At 54.1% G+C, this 25423-nt stretch overlaps 1 protein-coding gene across 4 annotated transcripts; it reads right to left on the minus strand.

Moving 5' to 3' along the window:
- Ncan (neurocan) lies at positions 1-24580 on the minus strand. 4 transcript variants are annotated; one of them, XM_021223069.2, is made up of 15 exons: positions 24440-24580; positions 20536-20615; positions 19024-19422; positions 17346-17520; positions 17126-17253; positions 16518-16811; positions 14732-15316; positions 12534-13754; positions 9227-9343; positions 8263-8376; positions 7614-7772; positions 7137-7219; positions 5366-5510; positions 4614-4796; positions 1-3454 (listed from the first exon to the last, which is right to left on the minus strand). In XM_021223069.2, the coding sequence occupies exons 2-15, from the start codon at positions 20606-20608 to the stop codon at positions 3312-3314; spliced, it is 3819 nt and encodes a 1272-aa protein (XP_021078728.1). In that variant the 5' UTR covers positions 20609-20615; positions 24440-24580; the 3' UTR covers positions 1-3311. The 4 variants fall into 4 exon arrangements, with proteins under 4 accessions (XP_021078728.1, XP_005086204.1, XP_021078729.1 ...); XM_005086147.4 differs by having other exon boundaries at positions 1-3458; positions 24440-24579; XM_021223070.2 differs by lacking the exon at positions 16518-16811.
- Positions 24581-25423: the final 843 nt, after the last annotated feature.

The following is a 25423-nucleotide window of genomic DNA, read 5'->3' on the forward strand; positions in this document are numbered from 1 at the left end:
AACTGTTAAAAATTTTTATTAAAATGTCTAAGAAGTACATTAACGTCCACAGTGTCATATACCACAGATCCACGGAACATCAAAGCTCCAAGAAAAAAAAAAACAGCAGAACCTGTAGCCAATCACGCACACACTCCTGCCACACACGACCCATGGAGGGAAAGAGCTGAAGACAGTCTCCACTCCAGAAAAGCCCAAAGCCCCTCAGTTCATGGTGCAGGAATGGGGCAGGGAGGGAGCAGCCACTGAGCCTCGGCAGGCCACACCCAGCAGGCCATGGCCACCAGCCTGGGGATTGCTGTGAGCTGGCTAACGCTTTCCTCCCTTCTGAACCTAGAAATGTTTCTAAGAGACTGATGTGGTCCCAGCTTCCCAGCCACAGTCAGAGCAGACAGCAGCTGTCTGCAGCAGGGGCCACGAGGTATCAGGTCCACTTTGCTGTTGTTAACCATTTCCCAAGCTTACGTGTGTGTGCGTGTGTGTGTGTGTGTGTGTGTGTGTGTGTGTGTGCGCGCGCGCGCGCGCCTGTGTGTGCGTGTGTGCGCGCGCACACATGCACCACATTCAGGTAAAGAGATTTCAGTCTCTTACCCCATACACAAAGCAAAGTTTGGAACACAAATCAGGACCAGGATTTGGGAATGGGCTGAGTTGGTAGTGTCTGTAGCTTAACCGGTAGAGCTCTTGGAGCTCAGTGGGTAGAGCGCCGTAGCTCCATTGATATGCACAAGGTTCTGGGTTCTGTCCCCGATACTGTATTGGAGCACACCTCTCATTCCAGCACTTGGGAAACTGAGGCAGGACAATCAGGAGTTTAAGGTCATCCTCAGCTACACAGTAAATTCAAGACCGGCCTGAGACGCGTGAGGCCCTGTCTACAAAACAAAACCACCTTACACTAACTGCAATGCGCAGAACAAAATCCTTCTGTCTTTAACCTTCTCTTCCTCTCCTACTGTAACCTCACGCCCTCCCTGTGTGAAACAGGAGCCTAAGGGCCGCCTGGGCTGCTGAGAGGATTGGAAGGCCCAACACAAAGACTTAGGTGGCTTCTGCTCAGTGACTGCCCCAGGCTTTCATCACCTTCTAGGAGGGACGCAGGATCTCAGCTCTGTCCACACTGACCCTTTGGGTAGCCAGACACACACTTAGGAAGACCTGGGGATGGCACAAGGACCTTGTGCAGGTCTGGCGAGCATGCATCCGTGCGCTGCCCCCCCACTCACCAACTCCCTCACATTCTTACTTATTTTGTGCTTGTGCAGTCGTGGGGGAGGCTGGGCTTGTGTGGGGGTTCGCTCGTGCTGCAGCGTGAATGTGGGAATCTGATGGCCTTTAGGAGTTGGCTCTGTCAAGCCACATCCTCCGAGATAGCTGGCTCCCAGCTTCCTGTCCCTGCCTGGTCTCTTACAGCACTAACGCTGGGATCCCACGCCATCCCACCTTGCTTTTCTGGGCTGAAACATAGGTTCCAACTTCTTGAGGCTTACGTAGCTACCATCTTTACCTGCTGGGCTGTGCTCAGGCCCCACACTGTGGCTTTAAGACAAATTCACAGAGTTTTACCCCGACTGGAGGGGCTAAAAGTGGATAGAGGCCCTTGAGACAAACCTCTGGCCCCTCTGGGTGAGGGGCCTCGTCCCTGGCTTGGGGGATGTTTCTTCTGAGGTGCAAATGAGAAAAGGGAGCGTAAGGTGGAGTCTATCACATTTTAAGAATGTGAAATTAAGAGAGAAGGGTGTGTGTGTGTGTGTGTGTGTGTGTGTGTGTGTGTGTGTGTGTGACTTCTAACACCACTCTTCTCTCTACAGCAGGACAAGGAGGGGTCCCTTCAGGATGTGAGCACTACCAGTGCACCTGCAGGATGTGGAGACAGGCGGGCAGGGGCGGGGCCTGAGGCGGGGCGGGGCCTGAGGCAGGGGATTTACTGAGGTTTGCTGAAACGGTTTAGTAAGGACAAGCTCTGGGCTAGAAAGTGCGGCACCATCTTGGTCCAGGCAGGAGGTTATCTATCTCCCTGAGAGATGGAGGGGAGGAATACATCGAGATCTCATTTCTGTACACATGGTGAGAATCGTCATCACAAACCCACGATACTGCCACACATGATGGTGTATGCTGTCATCCCAGCACTCAGGTGACTGAGAAAGGACTGCTGTGGTCTAACCAGCCTGGGTTAGAGAGTGAGATCCTATGGAAGCAGAGTCAGGCAAATCACTGAGTTCCAGGCCAACCTGATAGCAAGTTTCAGGCTAGCCAGGGTTATGCAGTGAAGTCCTGTCTCAAAACAAAAGCAGCCTCAAAACAGGGCCACTGACGTCGGGCGTTGGTGGCACACGCCTTTAATCCCAGCACTCGGGAGGCAGAGGCAGGAGGATCTCTGTGAGTTTGAGGCCAGCCTGGTCTACAAAGAGCTAGTTCCAGGACAGCCTCCAAAGCCACAGAGAAGGCCTGTCTCAACCCCCCCAAAACCAACCCCCCCCAAAAAAACAAAAAAGCAGGGCCACTGTATCTCTGCACTGCGCTAGACCAGGGGGAATCGGCAACACACTAACTCACCCAGCACTCTGAGTAGCCTCCCCCAGAGGCAGAGGCCAGTGGCTCTAAGAGAATCACTAAAATTCGGTACACAGAGAGTTCCACACTAAAGTTATGCACCTAGACCAGGGCTGGCTGGGGCTTACTTAGTAGAGTGAGTACTGGCTGTACTGTGAGACCCTGGGTCCCATCTGCAGCACCAAATGAACCAGGCAGGCATGGCGGTGCACAGCAGGAGGCTCATCCTTAGCCACAATCGTGAGATCAGGGCCAGCATAGTCTATGGGGATGGGAGAAATGGGGGTGTGGGGCAGGAAGAAGAAAGCCAGCCAGCCGATCAAAGCCCGCCCTTTGGGGTCCCAGGTGAAGCCAGAGCAGGTCGTGTTTGCACTGTGGGCTTCTGCTGAGACTTCACTCTCAAATCCAGTGAGTTTTAGACAAAGCTCTGCCCTGGATTGCAGATGACCCACTGTTTACTAAGCCCGAGTCTCTGGTATGAGAGCCACTCCAGCACACCAAGAGACACACTGCTGCCCCCTCGGAAGCTCAGCAGCCAGACTTTGGGATCCCCTTTCCCGCGGCTGGGAGATGCTCTTAGAGGCACTGTGTGACCACTCCAGCCACCCCTGCCAGGAGAACCTCAGGAGGGAACGAGGGGAGATCTGAGCTTTTTACAGAGGACTGTGGGGGATTGGGTCTCAGAGTGTTTCCACCCTCTTTCTCGTGGCTGTCTGGGTTCTGGCTCCCCAGGAGAAGTGGGAACATGTGTGTGCTTAGCCTGGATGTTCAGCAGAAATCCCCTTCATCCTTCTCCCAGTTTTCTGCTGGGTGTCTCTTGTGTTTTCTGTGTTCCTTTCGGGCTTTGTGATGTCGGTGCTGGTGGTGACGGCGGTGTCTACGCGTCCGATGTGACCGCCTGGCTGCAGAGATGGGGAAGAGAGAGCATGGGGTGGTTGGATGTCACTGGCCCCCAGGGGGATAGGAAGAGGAAAAATACAGGCAGGGCAGGTATGATAGCCTCGGGAGGTAGAGGCAGGCACATCTCTGTGAGTTCCGGGCCAACCTGACCTACAAAGCAAATTTCAGGACAGCTAAGGCTACACAGAGAAACCCTCTCTTTTTTTTTTTTTTTTTTCGAGACAGGGTTTCTCTGTGGCTTTGGAGGCTGTCCTGGAACTTGCTTGGTAGTCCAGGCTGGTCTCGAACTTACAGAGATCCGCCTGCCTCTGCCTCCCGAGTGCTGGGATTAAAAGCATGCACCACCAACGCCCGGCGAGAAACCCTCTCTTAAAAAACAAAAACAAAAGCAAAAAACAAAGAACCAACAACAAACAAAAAACAGCTTGTCAGGGCCGGAAATTCGGCTTAGTGTGGGTCCTATTTTATAGCCCAGGCTGGCCTGGGACCTGCAGCTCCTTTGCACTGACCTGGGAGTAGCTGAGGATCCCACCAGCTGGAGTGGGGACTGTACACCTGTTGTCCCAGCACTTCCAGGGCTAGCCTGCGCTACATGATATTCTGTCTCCAAAATATACCAATGAAAGCACTAGGTGGGCTGGTGAGTTTTCACTTATTTGTAAGGCTGCATTATCAGGAAGATTTTGTTTTGATTTGTTTTGTTTTGGTTTTTACGAGACAGGGTTTCTCTGTATTGTTTTGGAGGCTATCGGTCCAGCCTGGCCTCAAACTCACAGAGATCCGCCTGCCTCTGCCTCCCGAGTGCTGGGATTAAAGGCGTGCGCACACAGGAAGACTTTTTTTTGAGGCTGGGCCTTTCGTAGTAGAGGATGACCTTGAACTCCTGATCTTCCTGAGTTCGGGGAGGATAGGTGTCTGGAAATGGCTCGAGCAACTGAGCTACAATCACTGTACCTATGGGGGTCATATCCTCAACCTAGCTTGTTTTCTCCTCTGGGTCTCACACCATAGCCCAGGCTGGCCTTGAACTGTAACCTTCCTACCTCAGCTGGGATTACAGATGATAACGTACCGTGGTGTGGAGTGAGGATGTTATAACCAGGACCTGTAAACAAGTGGACTCTCGTCAGGGACGGGTTATTGGGTATGGCACTTACGTTTGGTGCAGACAATCTGTGGCTGGTCCCACTTTCCATTGTTCCGGCAGCGGATAGTGGCCACGTGGTGCTGGGAGAACCCTTCGTCACACTGGTATCGCACAGTGGCATGGACACTGTACTTGGCTTTGCGCACGCCGACAAGGGAGGCATTCTCCACTACGGGAGGGGGGCCACACAGCACTGGGGACACAGGGACTCGGGTTACGGAAGCGGCTAAGGATAAGCAGTGGCCCATCTCCTTAGACGGGAACCCTCCCTCCACACAGCTCTGAGCACAGAGAGTGCTGGAGGATTGTGCCTGTCTCTTGCTTTTTACTAAACCAGGAGCTGGGGGGAGGGGTCTTTGGACACACTCACTCCCTAGGGCACAAGCACAGACCAGGAGCTGGGGGGGGAGCATCTTCTGGACACACTCACTCCCTAGGGCACAAACCGTAACTCAGGAAAGGTGGGCAGAGTGCACAGGAATTATCTCCTGCATAAGTAAAGAGTTCTTAGAAATCAGCCAGGGGGTGGGCATGCCTTTAATCCCATCACTGGGGAGGCAGAGGCAGGAGGATCTCTGAGTTCCAGGACTGCCAGGGTCATACAGAGAAACCCTGCCTTGAAAAACCAAACAAAAATTTTTTAAAAAATAAAGAAAAAGAAATCCCCGACCCTAAGGCACGAATGGGGAATAGTCGGGAAAACAACCCCAGGCTCAGGCAGGACAGGCGGGGAGGGGAGGGAAGGGGTGGGGCTGTGCGTACCAGTGCCCTTCTTGCAGACATAGGGGAGGTTGTAGTTGCAGGGGACGTCGTTCCAGCGCCCGCTCTCATGTGCCACCATCACCACACAGTCCTCTCCACCCGCGAAGAAATTGTCGGGCTGATTCTCCCTCCAGTTCTCATATTGCTTTGGAAAAAGAGGGCCGAGGTTACCCTGGCGCCGGGGCGCCAGCCATCCCAGCCCCTGGCACTTCCCGTGTGGTTCCTGTGGCCAGACCCTCCAGCAAGAGAACCGGTGCCCGCCTCTCTACCGCAGGCGCTGACCGCTTCCAGGACGCCCCTCCATTCTTCCTGCCTCTTTCCTGCCTTCCTGGTCTCCCATGAGCATCAGCATAGGTAAAGAGTTGAAAAAATGCTAGCCCCAGCTTGGAGTACAGGGGCCTTCCATCGGGAACAAGAAGCGCCAAGGCAGAGGTCAGGAGACAGAGCGGCACGTGCAAAGGCCCAGGGGCAGGGAGGGGGTCAATGATAGGTGGGACTGCTTGTTGGCAGAGTGGGCAGTGCCAGATCTCATGGGCAGCAAAAGGAAATGGGTATTTTAAAAATTGTGGCAGTGTATATATACTATGAAACTTGGCTTTAAAGGTATTTTTATAACATTCAAAAAATCTGGGCAGGAGAGGTGGCTCAGCAGTTGAGCACTGGCTTCTCTTTCAGAGGTCCTGAGTTGGAGTCTTAGCACCTGCATGGTGGCTGACACTGTCTGTAACTCCAGTTCTGGCCACTGGGGGCACTGCATGGACATGGCACACATACATCTGGTAAAACAGTCCTACACATTAAATAAATAAGGGAATTATTACAAGAATCTGTTTATTTGAGCCAGGCATGGTAGCACACACTTTAATTGCCAGCACTTGGGAGGCAGAGGCAAGAGAATCTCAGTGAGTTCCAGGCCAGCCTGGTCCACACAACCCAGTTCCAGGACAACCAGGGTTACACACTGAGACCCTGTCTCAGAAAATGATTTATTTTAGAGGAGGATACACATAGTACGTACCTTTGGAGGTCAGAGGGCTCCTTTGGACATCCCTTCTTTTCTTTGATCCTCAGGGATCAAACTTGGATTACAGGGCTTGGCAACAAGCTTGTACTGCTATGCCAAACCCATGTAGATGGTTTTAAGCCATGGTTCATGGTGTTACTCCCATCTTTGTGTTGTGTGACCATCACCACTGCTTCTGTTTTCAGAAATTTTTATCACGGGACAAACCAAAATTCTATACCAATCTAGGAAAAAAATAATCCCTCATTCTGCCTACCGGGCTCCCAGCACACGCCACCCTGCCCCACCCCACGGCCTCTCTGTTGGTTCCGTTCTGCAGTCAGGTACTGATGACTTTAACCTGTTGCTCAGTCTGCTGATGCCTTTTGAGACAGGGTCTCTAGCGTGTAACAGTGACTGTCTACAACTCACTTTGCAGCCCCGCTAAAGCTCCAGCTTGCAATGATGCCCCTGCCGCAGCTTCCCAAGCGCTGGGGTGTCAGAGAAGCACCACAACAACCACATTACTTCGATGGTGTGTATTTCTTCATATTTCATAGTGTTGGGATGGAGCCAGCTGTAAGTCAGACTGAGCCACGCCCCCAGCCATCATTAGAGGATCCTAGACAGGGCTCTTCTGCAAGCCACACCCCGGAGGTCTGAGGACCTATGATGCCCACCAGTGGTTGCTTCACCAGAGAGTAAACTGGGGCCGTTGGGCAGGGTCCCCCGGGTTCAGCAACCTGAGGACAGGGACCTGCCACTCACCAGTCCTGTGTTGTCTGTCCACTGGAAGTCCCTCTCCACTGTCCTGTCATTCAGGCCAATCCATGAGTTCTCATGTCCAAAACCTGTTGGAGGGAGGACTATGAGAGTGTGCTCCTCCCCAGGGCTGAAGGAGAAGAGAGTGAGCTGGAGAGGGCCTTCCCCTTAATCAGGTTAGTGACTACCCTAATTGTCCTCATAGAACCTTCATGCAGGGATCCGCAGCCAAGCCCTGGGCTGAGCTCCTGGAATCCAGCTGAAGAGAGGGAGGAGGGATCACATGAACAAGGGGGGTCAAGACCATGCTGGGAAGACCCGCAGAGGCAGCTGACCTGAGCTTGATCTGTTGGGGGAGGGTGCCTTGTTAGAGGGACCAGGACCTATACCGAGTGCACGAACTGGTTTTTTGGAGTCCATTCCCTATGGACCTGGCTCAGCCTTGGCACAAGCTCCACCTACAGCCCAGGGAACCGCCCCTACCGTTAATGAACTTGTGCTCCTCTGGTGAGTGGACGCTTGTCAGGTGGCCAGCCCGGCGCCTGCAGTCTCTCTCTGCGTCCTCCCAGGCCCGCCGATGGGCAAAGTACCGGTAGCAATGGCCCTGAAATTTGTGCCAGCCGTGGTCACAGCCTTCTGTGTCTGGGAGGCGGGACAGGAATGTGAGGGGAGCAGATTACGTCCCGGGGTGCAACACACAGGATGCAGCCACAACAACCACAAACAAAAAAGCAGATTAATTAAAGATTTTACATTAAAAACATATGGCCTGCAAGACACTCCAGCAGACAGGGTGCCAGACAGGGAGGCAGAGGCAGGTGGATCTCTGTGAGTTCGAGGCCGGGCTGGACCAACAGCCTCCAAAACAATACAGAGAAACCCTGTCTCGTAAAAACCAAAAAAAAAAAAATGTTTTTGGTTTTTCAAAACAGGGTTTCTCTGTGTAGCTCTGTAGACCAGGCTGGCCTTGAACTCATAGAGATCCACCTGCCTCTGCCTCCCAAATGTTGGTACTAAAGGCGTGTGCCACCACCTCCCAGCTATAACTTAAAACTTTTAACTATATAATATAACTAATAGAATAAAACTGATTTACACCCCATGGGCCTCGGGGTCAGGGGCAGGAACTCACCCTTCTCACACAGGCTGCCGCCGTAGCTGGGAAGGCAGAGGCAGACGAAGCCATTTACCTCATCGATGCAGGTGCCTCCGTTCTCACAGGGGCTGCACAGGCAGTCATCAATGTCTGCGAGAGTGCAATGGAGAGAGGTCAGGGGTCAGCCTCCACTCACATCCCAGCCTATGGGGAGGTGGAATACCGGTCAAGGGCACCCACAGGGACGGCAGTGTGGCTCTGCAGCCATGAGGACAGGCTTTGAGGAATGACCACTAACAAGCATGGGTGGCAGCAGGTGCCACCAGACAGAAGAGTGGGACCAGGCATTCAGGAACACTGCAACGTTAACGTTGTCTCCTTTGCACACTTGAAAGGGTCCAGAGCATCACCGAACCAGGCAATTCAGTTAACCCGTGTCACCTCACACACGAATGTGCACACACACACATACACACGCATGCACGCAGCACACGCGCGCACACACGAGCATACACACATGCGCGCACACACGCACACACACGAGCATACATGTATGCACATACACACGCATGCACGCAGCATGCGCACACACGAGCATACATGCATGTGTGCACACACACAAGCACGCACACACACACAAGCACACACGAACACACACGCGCACACTCACACACACACACATACACCCCCCACATATATGATAAAAATAAATAAATCTTTAAAAGAGGAATGACACCACTTATATTTAGTGCTGTAATCTTGAGTGATGCCTACACTGCTGTCCACCTAGATGAGGGTGGTCTCCCAGAGCTGTTTGCTGAGAGTCATCTGACCCTTTTGCTGTCCCCCCCACCCTCCATGTTTATGGTGAGAAATGGCTGTCCTGAGCTACAGCCCCCAGAGCACAGCCCCTCAGCTAACTAGTTTGGGCTCAGCTAACTTCGGTTGATTGACCCATACTCAACACACAAGGGACAGGACTGTCCTCTGGGACACTCACCAATCTCACAGTTCTCCCCAGCATAGCCCTGGTCACAACTACAGCCGTACATGGTGCCGTTGGTGTGACAGCTGCCCCCGTGCAGGCAAGGGTTGTTCTCGCAGGGGTCTGTGGGGTCTGTGGTGTAGACAAGCAGTGAGAATGCGGTGGCCACCGTGCCATCTTTCATTGAATCCAGAAAGTAGTCCTTGCCTGTGACGCTCCCTCCATTGCCTCCCCAGTGAACAACAGCTCTCACGCTTTGCGACAGGAATCTTACCACATCTGAGACCTGCACCGCACATAGTGTCTGAGGGATGACCTGCTCACGGCCAAGCCCTCTCAGGTCATACAGACTCACCAGTCTAGTGAGTTTCCCCAGGGACCAGAAGACAAGTTGCAGGAGTTCATTCTGTTGCCATGTGGGTCTTGGGGCTCGGTGGCAAGCACCTTTACCTGCTGACCCCCGTCATTGCCCTGCCAGGCCCCTTCCAAACTCACTGCTTTCGTCTCTCTCTGAGAGCAGTGACATTAGTATGGCAGCCACACCTCACGCTTAAATTAATTAAAATGAGATGATGCAGTTCTATGAGGCACATGTCAGTTTGACCACTCAGGGAATGTTGTGGAGATCAGCTTGCAAGGCTCAGAACACAGCAGGCATGTAACCCTGCTGGCTGACTGAACGGGGAGGGGGGATAGCCATAGCTGAGACATCTGTCTCTGGGGCAGTGACACTGGGAAAGAGGGCGTCCGGTCTGTGTGATGTGCCTGCAGAAGCCCCAGCCCTGGGCAAGCCTGTCTGGGACAGACGGTGACATGCAACACTTGACAGCCACCAGGCTGCCCCATCACCACACCTGCCCACGGCTCGCACTGACTCGGCGGAGCTGATGTATTTTTTGCTTCATTAGCATTTGTGCTGTGGGTGTCTTGATGTCTTCCTACCACGTCACCTTCTGCAACCCAGAGTCGACCCGCTCAGAGTCCTGACCACAGATCCCCTGTGTGTCTTTCCTCCAGATGTTGTCACTCTTAGGGGCCTGACAGCGCAGGCGGACATCGTGTGTCTTACACACCCTGCACTGCATCTTGTGCCAGAGACGGAGGCGCCTCTCCCTTCCTGTCTTCTTTTCGGCTTCTATCACTTCCCTCCTCTCTGCCTCCCTTCTCACCCACTCCCTCCTTTATACAGTCTTGTGTAGTCATCCAGGCTGTCCTCGAACTCACTTCTTAGCTGAGGCTGACTTCTGACCCTGACTTTCCCTCCCCAGTGCAGATGTGTGCCAAGCCCAACTCACATCTCACAGGCTCTGGTTTCTGGATTTGTTTTTCTGTCCTAATTCCAGCTGCAGCTGCAGCTGTGTGAACATGCTAAGTGCTTAGATATCCCTGTGCCTCAGTCTCCCCTCAAGGAAATTGAGAACCACACAAGACTTGTCCCGTGAGATGTCACAAAGCTGAACCGATCTGGCTGGGAATTGGAACACATGCCCATGACCCTCACATGCAGGAAACTGAAGCAAAAGGGTCGGTGAGATCTCTAGGTCAGCCTGGGCTACAGAGTGAGATCGAGGCGGCTGGAGGTGGTTCAGCACTTCAGAGCACCGCTCTTAGGTGTCCGAGTCCCAGCACATACACGCTCTGGTTCTAAGGGATCACACGGGCAGCAGGCACATATGCTCTGCACACGCATGCAGGCAAAACCCTTGCAAGTGTGTGCCCGCCATCCTAGCTCCGGGACCCCAGGATCTCGATGACTAGCCAGTCTAGCTTGGTTGGCAAATTCACAGGCCAGTCCCCAAAATATGAGGCAGAGGACTGGCGCAGTGGCTCAGCAGGTGACATACTTAATGCCAAGACTGATGACCGGAGCTTGATTCCTGGAACCCACATGGTGGGAAGAGGGAACCCAGTCCCAAAATTGTCCCTGGCTTTCACAAGAGTGCCACGGCATACATGTATTCATTTGCGTGCATGCACACACATTAATGAAGACAATTAGAAAACAAACAAGATGAGCTGTACCTGAGGATAGGTACCTCTGGACATGCATGTGTTCATATGTACTCCCACACAAGTGCACTTGCGTGCACATAATAAAAATAAACGAATGAATTAAAAAAAAACAAGCCCTCTTAGGCTCGTAGATTCAAATTAGTCACCAGGAAGTGGCAGTGCTTGAAGGTGTGGCCTTGTTGGAGAAGGTGTGCCACTGGTTTGGAGGTTTGACGGCCCCTGACAGGCCTGGTTCTCCGCTTCTGCCTATGTCCAGGGGGGAGCACTTCCTTACCGCTCCAGGACTATTTGTGCTGCCACGACGGCAATGGATTAAACCTCTTAATCTGTAAGCAAGCCCAGTCAATGTTTTCTTTTATATGAGTGGCCGTGGTCGGTGTGTCTCTTTACAGCAATGGGACGGTGGCTAAGACACTGGGTATGGTGGCACACACCGGCTGTTCCGGCATTCAGAAAACTAAGGCAGGAGGACTGCCACCAGTTCAAAGCCACCCAGGGTTTCGCGGTCACCGGGCCTCTTGCTCTCCTCACCATCCAAGCCCCTGCCATCTCCACGACTGAGTCAATCCAGTTCTGGTTCCTGCCCATCCTAGATACTGCTTGAACGGTGTCCTCTCCTTCCTACCCTGCCTGGGATGCAACCAGATCTAGCTGTCTTCCACTGACATCAAAATTGCTGAAGGCAGGCCCCCAGCATCACACTACCCTGTCCATCAAAGTGATCTGGATATTTGGAAACCCAGGTCCCCCAAATTCAATCCCCCAGTGACTCATGGAGCCCATGCTTTGTTCAGTAACTACATTCCTTGAGTGTTAGAAGTGTCCAGTGTTAGCCGAACAAGGAACAAGATGATGAAAAGGTACTTTTAGTCCCAGCACTCGGGAGGCAGAGGCAGGTGCCTCTCTGTGAGCTCAAGGCCATAGTTACACAGCCAGTTCCATATCAGCCAGGGCTGCAAGAGAGACCTTGTCCAACAATAGCACAGCACAACCCAGAAAGGCCCAATGTAACTCACTCGCCTCTGGCATCAACCTTTGTTAGAAAAATACAGTCCCAGCAGTGGTGGCGCACGCCTTTAATCCCAGCACTCCGGAGGCAGAGGCAGGTGGATGTCTATGAGTTCGAGACCACCCTGATCTACAAGAGCTAGTTCTAGGACATCCTCCAAAGCCACAGAGAAATCCTGTCTCCAGAAGGAAAGAAAGAAAGAAAGAGTCCTCCCAGGGCAGTTCCCCTGCTCAGGGAACCCCCAGTCTCCAGCCCCCAGGTCTTGGACACACTAGGACAGATGGTGAAGTCAGAACTTACCCTCCTGCCCACTGGCCACTTCTTCCCAGAAGCCCTCCAATCCTGGACTCCCGGCCGCAACATTTAGGTCTGACTCATCCAAGCCCAAGGACATAGGTATTGGGGTGCTGGGGGCGTCCCACAGTCCACTGGGCTCCCCTGAGGAAACTGAGGCTACTTCATCCATGCTGGAGGCCAGGGATGACCATGGATGCGAAGGCAGGCTGCTGTGAGACCCTGGTAACCCCTGGGCTACCATCTGGTCGTCTGGCTCTGGGTGGTCTTGGGGGCTTGTGGAGGTCAGTGTGGACACACCCTGGGTCCCAGCCATGGTCTCTTGTTCCATGCTTGGACTTACAGTCACATGGGTTCTAGAAATGGAACTTTGGGGTTTAGACCCCCAAGTGGCATCAGCATCTCTGGGGACGTGCTCCATGGTGGCCTTCATAGGGTCCTCAGTGGCACCTCCCTCCAAAGCCACTGTAGGTGTGACACTCACGGTGACTCCAGGCCCTCCCAGTGGTGAGGACTGGGAACCAGAGTCCAGTCCTTGGCTGGGCAGGGGTGACCAAGTGCCCACAGTGCCCTCTCCATCGGATGTAGGACTCCCTGATATGTTCAAGACCCCAGACTCAGTGCCCAGGATGCCGGCATCAGAGGGGACAGTATTGATAGTCACATTACTGGAGTACAATGACACCCATGGGCCAGAGCTGGGGTGCTGGGTAGCCTGGGTGGAGCTAATTCCCCCAGTTTCTCTAGAATCTGCAGCAGGAGATTTGTAGCTGGCTTCACCTGGGGCTTCCACAGTGGTCTGAGATGGAGTTTCCAGGTCTTCTGCACCAAGGCTGATGGGTGTGGCACTGGGGATAGCCCTATCTAGTTCTTCTGGGTGCCAGGAGGGCAGTGGAGAAGCTGGGGAGGGTGGAATGGGGGTCACATTGGGGACGAATGTGGAGTGTGGCAGAAGCCACTGTTTGGGGGCCCGAAGCATGGCTACAATGGGGAAGTCCGGAGAGATGTCGTCAGGGAGCGCCTCATGGAAGACAACACTTGGGGCCTCTGAGGGACTGAAGGGAGGAGCAGAGGGCTCTGAGGGAGACCAGGGCAGGTGGTCCACGCTTGATTTCACACTGGAGGCTTCAGCTTTCCTTGGCTTCAGGCCAGGGACACTGTCAGGGCTTGTGATGATAGACGAGGGCCACATCCAGGACTCTGGGGGACTCTTGCTGCCAAGAGAACCTGTGACATCAAAAAAGTTGTAGTTAGCAGGGCCTGGTGCAGACACTTGTGATCCCAGCTCTTGGGAGGCCGAGGCAGGAGGATGAACAGCTAAGGCCAGTCTGCACTACAGAGAGGTGCAGCTTCCAGAAACATGTTTAGCAGGTGTGGCAAGCAATCCTGCTTCATGCAGTTAGGAGGCAGGAAGATCTGGGCTTCAGAGTCATCCTTGGATACATGGAAGTTAGAGGCCAGCCTGGGCTACAGAAGAAGTTGTCTTAACACCCCCTCCCCAGAAAACAAACAATAAAAGCCAATGTCATCTTAGTGCTTGGGAAACCAAGGCAGGAGGATTGCTTTGAGCTCCAGGCCAGCCTTTGATATAGAGTGAGACTCTGCCTCAAAACACAAAACTCATGTAACATGTTTGCTATGAAGGCCTGAGTTAGGATCCCCAGCAGTCACATAAAAGCTGGCCACAGCAGCCCAATTCTTAAATTCCAGTTCAGGGGGAGTGGAGACAGGTGGCTTCCTGACACCACCAAAGAGGGGACCCAGGCTTAGTGAGAGACCCCACCTCAAAAACTAGGTGGAAGGTCATAAAGGAAGGCACTTGAAGCCCACCTCTGATCTTCATTAGCTTGTGTGCAAGCACCCACACTCACTCTCACACAAACACACATATTCCCACACTCAGTCACTCACTCACATACTAAACACACACACACATACACTCACAAACCATACACACTCACATACTACACATACACACTTGCACACACTCACACAACACACATACCTCATTCACATACACACACCACTCACACTCCACACACACTCATATAAACACATGCACACACTCACACAACACACATACCTCATTCACATACACACCACACACACACACACACACACACACACACGAATGAGGATTGGAGGTAGGTGCCGGAACAGTGTATGGTCTGTATTCACCCTTCCTCTCTCCCCAGGTCACTCACCTGCCCCTGGCACGTCCACTTCATTGGTCAGAATGGCCCAGGGACTGTGACTGTGGCTCTGGTCACTCTCCGAGGCTTCTGTGGCTGCGGAAAGCTCCTGGAGATCAGCAGTAGCTTCCAGAGTGTGAGGCTGGGCACTGGCCTCTGCTGTCCCAAGCAGCTGGCTATCTGGGTCCTGTTGCTGGAAGTGTCGACCGTTTAACCCTTTGAAGCGGCCCCTCCTCAGTGTGGGGGTGGAGGCCACCTGTGTGCCCAAGGGTGCTGTCTCTGCCATATCAACTCCCACGCCCCTGGGGCTGGGGACGCCTGGGGAACTCGTGGAACCGGCAAGCAGCCATGAAGCCAGTGCGGGGTCCCCTGGGGTAGAGCCAAGGGGCTTCTGAGGCTCTTGTGTCCATGTTGAGTCCAGGGGTTCATCTTCCCCACTAGACACGAGAGGTTCCTGGAAGTTGAGCGCCTCCTCCTTCTCCTCCCCCAGTCTGGGTTCTAGTTCTTGGGCTGGGGGCCCCTCTGCTGACGCAATCTCCCCCTCATCTCCAGAAGAGGGCGCCTCTGGGTCTCTGTGTTGTGGTGTAAGGTGATGAGCTATTGAAAAAGCAAAAGGGTTGAGGTGGCCCGGGCAAGCTAGGAGAGTGCCTACAGCGTGAAGTCCCACCCAAGGCTGGATTTCTAGGGTTAAGGAGTCTTGGGAAATAGAGCCCTTGGGGAGAGTACAGCCTTCTCTAGGGCCCTGCCCACTAGTGTTGTGTCCTGTCTGTAGCCCAGGCTAACCTGGAAATCAATATATAGCCCAGGCTTGCTTCAAACTCACAGAAATCCTCCTGCCTCAGCCTTCCAAATGCTGGGTGATACAACAGTAGCCCAGCAGTGGCCACATCAGAGGAAAGACCCCTCTCAGGGGGAGGGACTCTCCCCGAGGGTGTGGCTTGTCACAAGGTTTCCATGGAGATATCAGCATAAAATGATTTTATTGTTTTGTTTCTGGGTTTTTGAGTTGGGATCTCATGTAGCCCAGGCTTGCCCTGAACTGATTAGGTAGCCCAGAATGATGTTAATATTTCCGATTCTTTTGCCTGTTCATCCCAGGCCCTCAGGCGCACACCTGCCTTTATTTGATGATGAGGACTGGATTCAGGGCATTGTGCTCTCAAGGTAAGCGCTCTCCCAGTTGAGCTACAGCAGTAGTCCAAGGAAAATTTCTGGGCGTGGTGGCCAAACCCTGAATCCAGCACTGGGGGTGGAGGTGGGGCAGGGGGAGGGGGCAAAGACATCCCTGTGAATTCAACACCAGGGGTTCCAGGACAGTCAGAGCTGCACATTGAGACCTTGCTTCAAGAAAAAAACAAATAAATGAAGGCTGGTAGGCGTGTGGCGTTCACTAGCCTGTGTCTAGTCCATGGAGCATGCCCATAATCAATAGTCCTGGTAGGGTTATGGGATGTAGTATGGGGTGTGGCCTCCACCAATGATCCTGACTGGGTTCAAGGGAATTTGGCGGCATGTGGTTTGCTCTACCCAATGCAGATGGTGGGACACCCATGAAGGCGTGGTTTTCAGTACATACTTTCAGGCCTCTGTGTGTGTGTGTGTGTGTGTGTGTGTGTGTGTGTGTGTGTGTGTGTGTGTGTGTGTGTGGTCAGGCAGGGACACCACCTGGGGCATAGCTTAGGCAGACACTCCCAACTGGAGACCGGTCTGGATGACACACACCCAGGAATGGTGGCCCCAGACAAGGGCTCTGGTGGGCGTGGTCTGCAGCCCTGGGGGGGAGCATCTCGAAACGCACCTCGGAAGCAGTAGGCATCGAAGCGTGCTCCGGGTGCAGGGAAGCCCGTGCGGTTAGCGAAGCGGTATACTGTGCGCACACCCGGGGCAGGGCCCCCACAACGCCGGCGCGGCGTCTGGATCGGGTAGCGCACGCTGCCATCTGCCAACCAGCCCGGATCGCACTGGTCCAGGCCCTCGTGCCAGGCCAGGTGCAACTGTCCCACCGAGGCCAGCGCAGCACCCTGGCGCCGACATTGTGCCCGTGCGCCGGCCAGGGTCAGCCGGCGGGCGGGGCCCACGTAGAAGACCTCGCCTGGGAGAGGGACGGGATGGAGGTCAGAAAGGGGTGGGAGGAGGAGCGGCACTCGGAACTGAGGATGGGAAGCGCAGGGGACGGCTGGCCCAGGTCTTGGCTCCATCTTTGAAGAGCTTTGAGGAACTTGGCGGGAGTCGGGGGATAGGAGATCATCTGAGGTTCAGGGAGGGGTGGCCTGGATTCCTCGTGCCACTCTGGAGGGCACTGAGACTCCGGAGAGATTTGTGTGGGTTTCGGGAAATACGGGGATTGGGACAGCACCGGACACTCAAGGACAGGTGGTGACGGGGTTCCAGCCGCGCTTGCCTTACCCCCTAGCTCGCGGGCAAAGCAGTAGACATCGTAGAGTTCCTGCGGGTCGCGTCTGCCGTAGCTCCGAACCCCGGGCAGACTGCTGCGGTCACCATAGCAACCGGGACGCGACTGAGTGATCGGATACCTGCCGGCGCGAGGGGAGTGGTCAGATGTGTGGCTCAGGGAGCCCCTTCTCTAGGAGCGACCCCAATCCCATCCTTCCGCGCACCCCCTCACCGAACCGTGCGGTCTGAGAGCCAGCCCGCGTCGCAGTTGTCAAAGCCGTCTTCGAACGCAGCCTGCAGATGCCGTGGAGCAGCGATGGTGGCGGAGCTCAGGCGGCAGGCCTCCTGGGCCTCATCGAAGGTCAGCGCGTAGCGGTCCCGGGCCGCCCGGTAGTGGAACACGACGCCTGGGGGTAAGGGGCCGGAGAGAGGCTGATGGTGGAACTTTAGAGAACAGACCCCTTTAGTGCAGACTTTTTAAAGACAAGGTCTCATCAGGCTTCGTGGCACACGCTCTTAAACCCAGCCAGCCCTCCGGAGACAGGGGCAGGCGGATCTCTGAGCTCGAGGCCAGCCTGGGCTACAGAGTGAATTCCAGGACAGCCAGGGCTACACAGTGAGAGTGTCTGAAAAGGAACAATCTCTCTCTCTCTCTCTCTCTCTCTCTCTCTCTCTCTCTCTCTCTCTCTCTCTCTCTCTCTCTCTCTCTCTCTCTCTCTCTCTCTCTCACACACACAGGAAAAAGACATTTTCTCATGTAGCCCAGGCTGACTCACAGAGCTCCTCCCATTTCCGTTTCGGAGTTCACCACCCTCGCCCAGATTGGTTTTTCTTAATCTGTTGGGATAACAGAGACTACCCTGGAATGTAGCAGGGAAGCTGGTCAGACACTCTCACCCCTAATGCACGTGTTAACTGACATTATAAAGATAGGCTCTTAACTTCTTAAAAAGGTTTGTATTATCTGGGTGATGGTGTCTCGAAAAAATAAAAAATCGTATTTGGGGGCTGGAGAGATGACTCTGCAGTTAAGAGTATTTTTGCTCTTCCAGGGGACTCAAGTTCAATTCCCAGCACCCAGATGGTGGCTCACAACCATCTGTAACTCCAGTTCCATGGGATCCAGCGCCCTCTTCTGTTCTCTGTGGCACCAGGGCCACACTCGGTTCACAATATGCATACAAAGCAACCATGCACACAAAATTAAAAAGTGTTTTTGTAAACAAGATTTCTCTATGTTGTTCTGGTTGTCCTGGCACTCACTCTGTAGCCCAGGCTGGCCTCGAACTCACAGAGATCCGCCTGCCTCTGCCTCCCCAGTGATGGGATTACCCCAGAGGCTGGTCCCAGGCTTGGCCCGCCCCTCCTAACTTAGCACCGCCCCCTCTGTCTGAACCCTTCCCTTCTGTTCTAACCTGCCTTTCCGTCCTCAGCCCTTCCCTTCAGTCCTACAATGTCCTTGCTCTTCAGGCTCTTTCATGACGGGCCTCCCCTTCCGTCTTAGCCTCTCCCGTGATCTCCCCTTCATCTTCTGTCCTGGCGCTTTCCCTGCTGTCTCCCCTCCCCTTCTCACTGTCTCCTCCCCGTCTGTCCTGGGCATCTTCCTCTCCATCCTCAGACCCTCTTCCAGCCTCTTTTTCTTCTTTTTATCTCCTCTTAGGACTCCCAGGGCCGGGCGGTGGTGGCGCACACCTTTAATCCCAGCACTCGGGAGACAGAGGCAGGCGGATCTCTGTGAGTTCGAGGCCGGGCTGGACCGACAGCCTCCAAAACAATACAGAGAAACCCTGCCTCGGAAAACCAAAAAAAAAAAAACAAAAAAAAAACCCCCAATGATTCCAGGCCCCTCCTCCCAGCCTCAACCCTTCCCCTTCATCTTTGGCCACGCCCATTACCTGCTGCTAACTCACCTGTCACCTCCAGGGTCACCAGGTCCTGCTCATCCTCGATACCCCTCACCACTTGGCAGCGATACAGCCCAGAGTCGCTGGCCCGAAGCGGCCCCAGCAGAAGCGTAGCATTGGCTCTGTGCCGGGGGTAAGCAGGCAGTGACACCCGGCCCTGCCAGCCCTTAGCTACACGCACCACATTGTCCTTGGCCACCAAGATGGGCAAATCCTGTCGCTGGCCCGATGCAGTCTGAACCTTGGACCACTTAATCCGAGGAATGTCTCGAAGGGTGCCGGGCAGTGGCTGCCAGGTGAAGAGGCAGGGCAGGGCCACCAGCTCTGCCAGAGCAGCACGGGTGGGTCCCGCCCCCGGCTTCAGCATGTGAAGCCCCTTTTCTGTGGTGCTGGTGTCCTGTGAGTCTGGATGGAAAGAGGACCTGAGTTAGAGGCGAGCCAGCAGCACAGCAGCATTTCTTGCTTCAGTGAGTTCTTTTTCTTCTTCCTTTTTCTCTCACTCTGTTTCTCTTTTTGAGACAGTCTATGTATTTTACTGTACACCTCGGTTGGCCTGAAACTCACCACATAGAAAAGGCTGCCTCTGCTTCCCCAGTGCTGGGATTAAAGGTGTGTTTATCACACTCAGCTTCACCGACACGTCCTTCCACAGAGATTAAGCCGGAGAAGCCAGGCTGCGCGCACAGTGTCAGTGCAGAAAGGGACTCTGGGCCAGCCCACTTGTGGCTCTGCCTCTCTCTGTAGACTCCAGAAGGGTGAGCTACAGTTGTCATTATGACTGGCTTGCTGTGTGGCCCTGGGAAAGTCACTTTCCATCTCTGAGCCCCAAAAGTTAAGCCAGAGGCAGACACTGGAAGCAGTGCTTGTGGAGTAATATCTTTCCTTTTTCTCCTGGCTTCAGACAGGGTCACCTGTAGCTCAGGCTGGCCTCAAACTTGCTATGTAGCCCAGGATGGCCTTGCACTCCTTACCTTCCTGTTCTGTGGGGTGAGTGCTGGGATCGCAAGGGTACACCCTTTGTCGGGTGAGCACAATCAAGTTACTGAATTCCCATAACCATCTGTGGTGGCAACGGCCCGTCTTCTTGCTTATGGCCATAGAGCAATCAGCAAGGGATTCATTAAGTCCAGATCTCGCCCACCATTGGGGAAACCCCAGGGGAGGCACAGAGACCTCACTTCCCTTGTCCCGCCCATGGCAGACATCAGTGACCAATCCCTGTGCTATTGTCATGCTGTCCCCTACCTTTCTCTTTCAGATATTTTCAGGGAGAGGCTGTGAGAGGCGGGGAGCCTCCAGCCTCTGCTGGTTATGACTAAAAATAACCTCTCAGGTGTCTTGTTCGCTTTGACTGTTCACAGACTGCTTTCAGCTATTCTTGTTTTATTTTGTAGACCTAGCTAGAGGGCCAGCAGAATGTTCTGGAATGAAAAAGCTTCATCCCACCCTGCTGACCCATGGCTAACTGTTGAGTGACAGGACTCTCTGCCCTCCCTCCCCTGTGCAGGCCCCACTCACCCTGATCTGCAGCAGATAGGAGCAGCAGCCTCAGCACCAGGAGGCCTGAAACCCAGACAGATGTGGCCCCCATACTGGAGCTAGGAGCAAAGGAGAGGGAGCAAGGGTGAGTCACGGCACAGAACCCCTCCCCCGACCTTGGACATAGCAGAACCAGATGGCCGCAGCAAGAATTGGGACCCAGAACTCAGAAAGGCCAGCATGTCACTGAAGGTCACAGAGCAAGGGGAGCAGGGAGCTATGCAGGATTTGAACCCAGAATTCTTGCTTTAGACTCAAGCAGTGAGGCAGGACACCTGCTGAGCTTACAGGGCCTGTGTTTGATCCAGAACCTTCCAGGCTCACACAGGCCTTGGGTTCTCTTCCCAGACCTTGCCACACGCGTGGGGCCCCCACTTCTAACCCCTGACCCTAGCCTACTGAGCACATATGAGGCTGCGTGCCAGTCTTGGACGTCACTCGTGGGGAGGAGGGTTAGTGGCTCACACCTGTGATCTCACACCTCAGCCCTGGAGGGGTGGAGACAGAATTTGCACAGGTTTAGGCTGGCATGATCTGCATAGCAAGTTCTGGGACTGCCTCTTCCTTGCTGTGTGACTTTAGCAAGGAGCTTAGCTTCTCTCTGCTTCCCTTTCCTTGTGGGTCAGTTGAGGATAACAGTTGGCTGGAAGGGATGGATGAGTCAAATTATACACAATGTTTTGAGCAACTTGGCTTGAAGGAGAACATTTTAGCTGTGGCTAATATTATCATTAAACTTCACACTGTCAAGTCTAAAACCCTGGTTTTCATGTCAGCTTCCACCATCGGATTGGGAGCTCCTGAGGGAAGCCGTGGGTCCCAGGTCCTTCCCCAGCCCAGTCCTCCCCCACAGAAGAAGCTTCTTAGGCCCTGGTGCTATCCCCTGCAGAGGAGCCAAGTCCCACCCGACATATTGAGTGCCTGTGAGCAAATTCTACTCCGGTACCTGAAATATACTCATTCCCCAGGGATTCTGCAACAAAACTTTGCCCCTCTCTCAACTCAGGCCCCTCACAGGGGTCCAAGGGGACTGGGGAGGGAAAGTCAGAGGGCCACTTGCAGATCATCGACCCTTCAGTCTACTAAAGTGGAGCAGGCCTGTGGTGTGGTCTCCAGAGACCTTGACGAGCACAGGCGCTAAGGGATTCGCCAGCCTTGGACCTGTCCTTGGTGCTGAACTCTGAGGCGTACCTCAGTGGCTCTGAGCCGGGCCTGCCTTGGCACCCAGAGATGTCTGCTTGTTTGTTTTGGGTTGCACAGCAGAGCACAGGCTCATTTCAACCCAGGCAATCCACATTTCTTCCCCTGGGAACCCTAAGCTGATGTGAGGTACACTAGTGCTGAGATTCAGGATCTTAGGAGGGATCAGGCAGAAAAACAGGTGTTCTCTCATTCTCTCTTTCTCCCCAGCCCTCTCTACATAAGTGAGTTCAAGTGCATGTGGTGGCCAAAGATTGGCATCCCACACTTGGGAGGTAGGGGCAGGAGGATTAAGGATTTGAGGACACCCTGTACTACATGAGACCCAGTCTCAAAAAAATGAAGGAAGGAAGGAAAGAAGGAAGGATCCAACTGGGTGTGGTTGGGAGGCAGAGGCAAGTGAATCTCTGAGTTCGAGGCTAGCCTGGACTACAGAGTGACTTCCAAGACAGCGAAGGCATGTCCTTGTTTCAAAAGCAACCCTAAATAGATCCATGTCACACTCTGCCTACTTACCCATCATGCAACTGTGCACCAGGGGCCTCAGTTTCCCCACATGTAAAATAAACTTCATACAGCCCAAACCCTCTGAAGTTATCTATAAGGAGTGAGTTATCACTTTGAAAACACATCAAATTTAAAAACAGCTTTTTGTACACAAAACCTTGGGGAAACCCTAAAAATAACCCAAGGTAGCCGAACACAGTGATAGACACTAAGTTAGCCTCATGCTTCTCCCTCCCCAAACACCCTCTCCCTCCCTTCTCCTCAAATCTTCACACACCCACACCCTTCTCTTAAAATACTTCCTCCCCTGGGCTGCCAGAGGTGAGTGGCAGCATTTGGCCTGAGGTCTGAGCCCGCCCCCTCATGAATGATGCATTAGCCTCAAGAATATGTGAGCAGGGGCCTGCAGGGGAGAGGCGAGGCACATTCAAATGCTTGTGTGTCCTCACTCCATTCCCACCCACCCCACAGCACCCCATCTTGTGTCTCTCCACTGAGCTGGAGTTGGGCATTTATCATCTAGTGTCACTAGGTGGGTACAACTTCATGTACATCTGTGGTGCTGTGTTTGGGCAAGGGTATGACTGTCTGTACCCTGTGGTATGGGAACATCATTTCCATGAGCTTCAGGAGGATTTCTGGTCCTTGGCAGAGACCACTCCATGCACACACGTGCATTTGCAGACACTGTGGGTGCCGCGTGAGTCTCACACTGGATTTGTGTGCACAAGCATGAATACGGAATACTGTGGAGGAAAGCGGAAGCCAAGCTGGGGACCCCCTCCCCCACCATGCCTCTCCCACCCTGACTCCTCAACCTTGCACCCCTGTGCTCCGGATCACCTGTCTCTATTCACAAAACACATTTCAGACACACACCCCAGGAGAGACACACACAGCGACTTCCAGGGACACTAACAAAGAGGACCCATGCTGGCGCTTACTGGGTAGGTTGTGCAGCCTCTACACAAAGACACCACAGTCTGGAGTCCTCTGCTGAAGCCCCCAATGGATCGACCACCAGGTCTGGCTCCTCCCACAAGCTGCCACACCAGCCCTAAGTACAGACTGGGATACATGTGGCCTTGGTGACCGATGCATGGCCACTGGTAATGTGGCTCTCATCACAGTTTTGAAACAAAAGACACTAACTGCAGCTGTATCAGTCACAAGAGGACCCCAGAGCCCTGACATGCTTCTCCTCATGGCCTGTTGACACACAAAGGCCCCCACAGGGGCGTGGGAACCTTCTCTGTTCCCTGGGGGATAGCCAGGGGCCACTGAGACTGCCGGATCTGGGGTGGCACAGTGCGCACATTCACCCCGTCCTAGCTGACCCCCACATGCCCAGCTTGGGCCCTCGCCCACCCTGGCCTGCCTCAGCCTGGATTCTCCCCGCCACGCTTAGAATGAACAAAGCTACCCTGTGGAGTACGGATAGGGTCACTCAACACCTCAGTACCAGGTCCTCTCCTCCAAACCATTTTAAATGCACCAAGACGCAGACAGGGTGGGCATGTGCAACATCTGGGGGTTCCGTGTCTCCCCGCAGGGTCCAGGACCCACACCCAGCATTAGCACCCTCGTTGGGAACAGGGACTTCACATCTGTTAGAAAGCAGAAGGTCCCCTCAGGATGGGGCGGCCGGAGCCTCCTTCCCACCCAGCATGTAGTTAGAGGGCAGAGACCTGTCTGGGTTCCTTTCCCAGGGTCGGAGACTCAGCTGCAGACACACTTGAATTGGGGGCCCCTCCCCATCGCAGGCCTCTATTCACTTGTAAATTGGAGGTTCCCACTTCAAATTCCCGGGGAGTCTCAGCTAAAACACCGGGCTATCCAGTCCCAAGATTCCCTGGGTCATGTGCAGGATGCCCTTGTCTTTTTTTTCCCAAACTCGGGGTGCCCCTCCCCTAGTCCTAGCTCCCAGCGACTCCTGCTTGATCCAGGGACTATCTGCAGCCAGGGACCCTCCCCACCGGGGAGGGGGTGTCTTTTCATTCAAGACTCCCTTCTGTTCCTAACACCCCTAAGACCGATACGCTCTGCCCCCCCCCGAACTCGGATTCCCTCCCCCACCGTCCCCTGCCCATCCCCATCCGGGAGGGGGCTTCGCCTTCATCCTGGTCAGTCCTCCCCAAGTCCGATTCCTTGGCCCCCTCTCTGCGTGCCCCCACACCTGGCTCCTTAGCGCGGACACATCCCCACCGTCCGGGCACAAAGGACAGCGCCGCCGGCTCCCGGTGCCTCTCCAGCCCCTGCGCCTGGTGCTCCGCACGCCAGGCTCAGCCTCCTGACTTATAAAGGACCACAGAGATGCAGTGCGCACGCGCAGCCCTAGGCCTCCCGCTGTGCTGGCGGGAGTGGGGGGGCGCCTAGCCTGAGATTCCCTTCTTGTCTCCAGCACAGCCCAGGGCTGTTACAGCAGCCTTCGCCTGTATTTGCTGGCCCGCTTAGGAGCCCCGTTAAATGCCCAGCATGCCTCACAAGGGCACCTGTTCCAGTTTACAGGTGGAGACCGAGCCCCAGGGAGGTAAGAGAAAGGGAAGGGCAGAGCAGAGGTTCCAACCGACTGCCCAAGGCTCCAAGGACAGTTAGCTATTCCTAGGACATTATGGGCTTGGAGGAGCCACTGGGCCACCCAGAACTTTCCTCAGTCGTGAACGCTTTTGCTGCCAAACCTGAGGACCCGAGTCCAGTCCTCAGGACCTACAGGGTGGACGGGGAAAAGCGACTCCTGCGCTTGTCCTCTGACATACACCACACAGAAATAAAGGTCGTCAAGGGCACAGGCTGGGTCTGTTAGCTGCAGAACTGCTCCAGCAACCCAGCCATGTCCACACCACCCACTCACCATCATCACTGACTCACCATCATCACCATCATCACTCACCATCATCACCATCATCACTGACTCACCATCGCTCACCATCATCACTGACTCACCATCGCTCACCATCATCACTGACTCACCATCATCACTGACTCACCATCATCACTGACTCACCATCATCACTCACCATCATCACCATCATCACTCACCATCATCACCATCATCACCATCATCACTCACCATCATCATCATCACTCACCACCATCACCATCATCACCATCATCACTCACCATCATCATCATCACTCACCACCATCACCATCATCACTGA

Source organism: Mesocricetus auratus, unplaced genomic scaffold, assembly GCF_017639785.1.
Source record: "Mesocricetus auratus isolate SY011 unplaced genomic scaffold, BCM_Maur_2.0 Super-Scaffold_6731, whole genome shotgun sequence".
Taxonomy (NCBI): Eukaryota; Metazoa; Chordata; class Mammalia; order Rodentia; family Cricetidae; genus Mesocricetus; species Mesocricetus auratus.

Bases quoted from the DNA above. Each gene is read 5' to 3' on its own strand.
- Ncan (XM_021223069.2), bottom strand. From the start codon at position 20,608: ATGGGGGCCACATCTGTCTGGGTTTCAGGCCTCCTGGTGCTGAGGCTG. The intron at 9,344-12,533 runs GTAAGTTCTGAC...TCTACACCACAG, and splicing joins AGTGGCCAGTGGGCAGGAGG to ACCCCACAGACCCCTGCGAG. The intron at 7,220-7,613 runs GTAGGGGCGGTT...TCCCTCCAACAG, and splicing joins GGAGCACAAGTTCATTAACG to GTTTTGGACATGAGAACTCA.